Below are 2,763 nucleotides of genomic sequence, written 5' to 3'. Positions count from 1 at the left end.
CCTGTATAAGAATGACCCAAAGACCATGTCCGACGTGCTTTATAGGGCCACCAAATACATGAATGTGGAGGATGCGCTACTAGCCCGAGAGGAGAAATCTAGAAAGAGGAAAAGATAGGAAGATACCCGGCAAGATAGGGGGGCGAAAAATGGCTAGGACTAAAGAACGATGGGAAGACAGACGTTCCAAGCCTACACTGGGAAGTTCACAAGTTTCACCCCCTTGACTGCCCCGATCGATCAAGTTTTGATGCAGATCAAAGACGAAGAAGCTCTGACATTTCCTGGTAAGCTGAAAGGAAATCCCAGCAAGAGGTCAAGGGATAAGTACTACTGCTACCACCATGATCACGGACATGATACAACCGACTGCTACGATTTGAAACAACAGATAGAAGCTCTCATAAGAGAAGGGAAGTTGCAGAGGTTCGTTAATAAGGGGAGAATAGAGCTACCAGTTGGTGAAATCGTTGTAGTTCCAATGCATGCAACAGTTGGAGAATTGAAGCAAGCAGTGGAGAATGCACTAAAGGACACATACTGTATAAGAGATGAATTTGTGTTGATGGAGATTTCAGAGCTGGGAATTGGAGGATGAGGAATTGCTTTTTGGAGCAGTTGAGTCAGGTGCAGAGCTATGTGTGAGAGGGATCGGGATAGGCTTGGAGAATCGCCTGAGGTATGAAGGTGGGGCTGACAATTGGGTTGTGAAATGCGAATGTGGCACTCAAGATGATGATGGGGAGAGGATGGTGGAATGTGATCTTTGTGAGGTCTGGCAGCACACTCGCTGCTGTGGCATTGAGGACACTGAGACTGTTCCTCCACTCTTTGTGTGCTCAGGATGCTGCGCCTCACTCGTGCCACCAAAAACTGACTCTTCTTGTGGTCTCGAGTGTTCTCCAACACTGGTGTATAACTCTTTTTTGCCGCAGCCCTCTTCTTAATTCTAACCCCAGAAGCAAGCCCCACAACGGGAGAATGAGCACCCTAGGCCGCCCATTGGAGATATAATGATGATCGTAGGGGGCATGGCAACCTCCGGGTCGTCCAAAAAAGCCCGAAAGACCTACCTGAGAACAATCCAAAACGTCCTACTTACAGGCGCCGTACCTAAGATGGCACAAATCGACAACCCCGTCATCAGATTCTTAGAAGAAGATGTCCGAAGGTTGCATCACACGCATGATGACGTGCTTGTTGTCAGCCTACGAGTAGGAGACTACAACATGCACTGGGTTCTGGTCGACAACGGCAGCTCCGTAGATATCCTATATTACCCGACCTTCCAGCAGATGAGGATTCATAGAGAACAACTGGTCCCGATAAATGCCCCTCTCGTTGGTTTCGGAGGGACAAGAGTGTTCCCCCTGGGCGCCGTCACATTGTCAGTAACGGTAGGCGATTACCCCCAGCAGATCACTAAGGACGTAACATTCCTCATGGTCTACTGCTCGTTTGCCTACAATGCCATCCTTGGACGACCCACTCTTAACTCTTGGAAGGCTGTAACTTCAACCTACCATTTAATAATCAAATTCCCTACAGATTATGGAGTAGGAGAGCTACGCAGAAATCAGGTGGCAGCGCGAGAATGCTATATTGTCATGCTAGAGATGGTCAGTCACCAGCAAACAATGTGCATAGGAGAACAACGGGCGGTAGCGGAGCTAGTTGAAGAACTAGAAGAAGTGACCCTTGATGACTTAAGACTAGAACGGATGACTAGAATAGGCACACTAGCTAGTTGGCCGGTACGTCAAGCGCTCATGGCATTCCTAAAAGACAATCAAGATGTGTTCGCCTGGAGTCACGAGGACATGCTGGGAATTGACCCCTCAATCATAGTTCACAAGTTAAATATATCGCCCTCATTTCCCCCAATTCGACAGAAGAAGCGAGTATTCGCTCAAGAGCAGGACATAGCCATAGCCAAGGAAGTTCGAAAGTTGCTTAAGGCAGATTTCATCCGAGAAGTGTACTACCCCGATTGGTTGGCAAACGTGGTCATGGTTAAAAAGGCCAATGAAAAATGGAGGACGTTTGTAGATTTCACGGACCTCAATAAGATTTGCTCTAAGGACAGCTATCCACTCCCACGGATAGATACTTTGGTAGACTCAACTGCAAGACACCAGCTCTTAAGCTTCATGAACGCTTTCTCAGGCTATAACCAGATCAAAATGGAAGAAGTCGATCAAGAGAAGACCTCTTTTGTTACCAGCCAGGGACTGTTCTGCTACAAGGTGATGTCATTCGGACTCAAAAATGCTGGGGCAAGATACCAGAGATTAATGAACAAAATGTTCACGCACCAGATTGGGAGGAACGTACAAATTTATGTCGATGACATGTTAGTGAAGAGCTTACACGAAGATGATCACCTAGACGACCTCTGGGAGACCTTTGACACCCTTCAATCATATAACATGAAGCTGAATCCAAACAAATGCGCGTTCGGAGTGACGGTGGGGAAATTCTTGGGCTTCATGGTATCCTAAAGAGGTATAGAGGTTAACCCGAAGAAGATACGGACCATAATGGAGTTAGAACCACTGAAGACGGTCAAGGAGGTGCAAAGCTTGCATGGCAAAATCGTGGCCCTGAACAAGTTCATCTCGAAAGCGATGGAAAAATGTCTACCCTTCTTCCGCACTCTGAGAAAATCATTCGAGTGGACGGACGAGTGCTAGAAGGCCTTTGAAGATTTGAAGAAATACCTTTCATCTCCGCCATTGCTCAGCCCATCCAAACTAGGGGAAG

At 47.2% G+C, this 2,763-nt stretch overlaps 1 protein-coding gene across 1 annotated transcript; it reads left to right on the top strand.

Moving 5' to 3' along the window:
• Window positions 1-1,118: 1,118 nt before the first annotated feature.
• LOC126728584 (uncharacterized) lies at window positions 1,119-2,501 on the top strand. Its single transcript, XM_050434382.1, has one exon. The coding sequence runs from the start codon at window positions 1,119-1,121 to the stop codon at window positions 2,499-2,501; it is 1,383 nt and encodes a 460-aa protein (XP_050290339.1).
• The last annotated feature ends 262 nt before the right edge of the window (window positions 2,502-2,763 follow it).

The sequence above is a fragment of the Quercus robur genome, chromosome 5 (genome assembly GCF_932294415.1).
Source record: "Quercus robur chromosome 5, dhQueRobu3.1, whole genome shotgun sequence".
Lineage (NCBI taxonomy): Eukaryota > Viridiplantae > Streptophyta > Magnoliopsida > Fagales > Fagaceae > Quercus > Quercus robur.
Note: the sequence above shows the minus strand (reverse complement) of the source record. Positions and strands in the feature narration are given on the sequence as shown.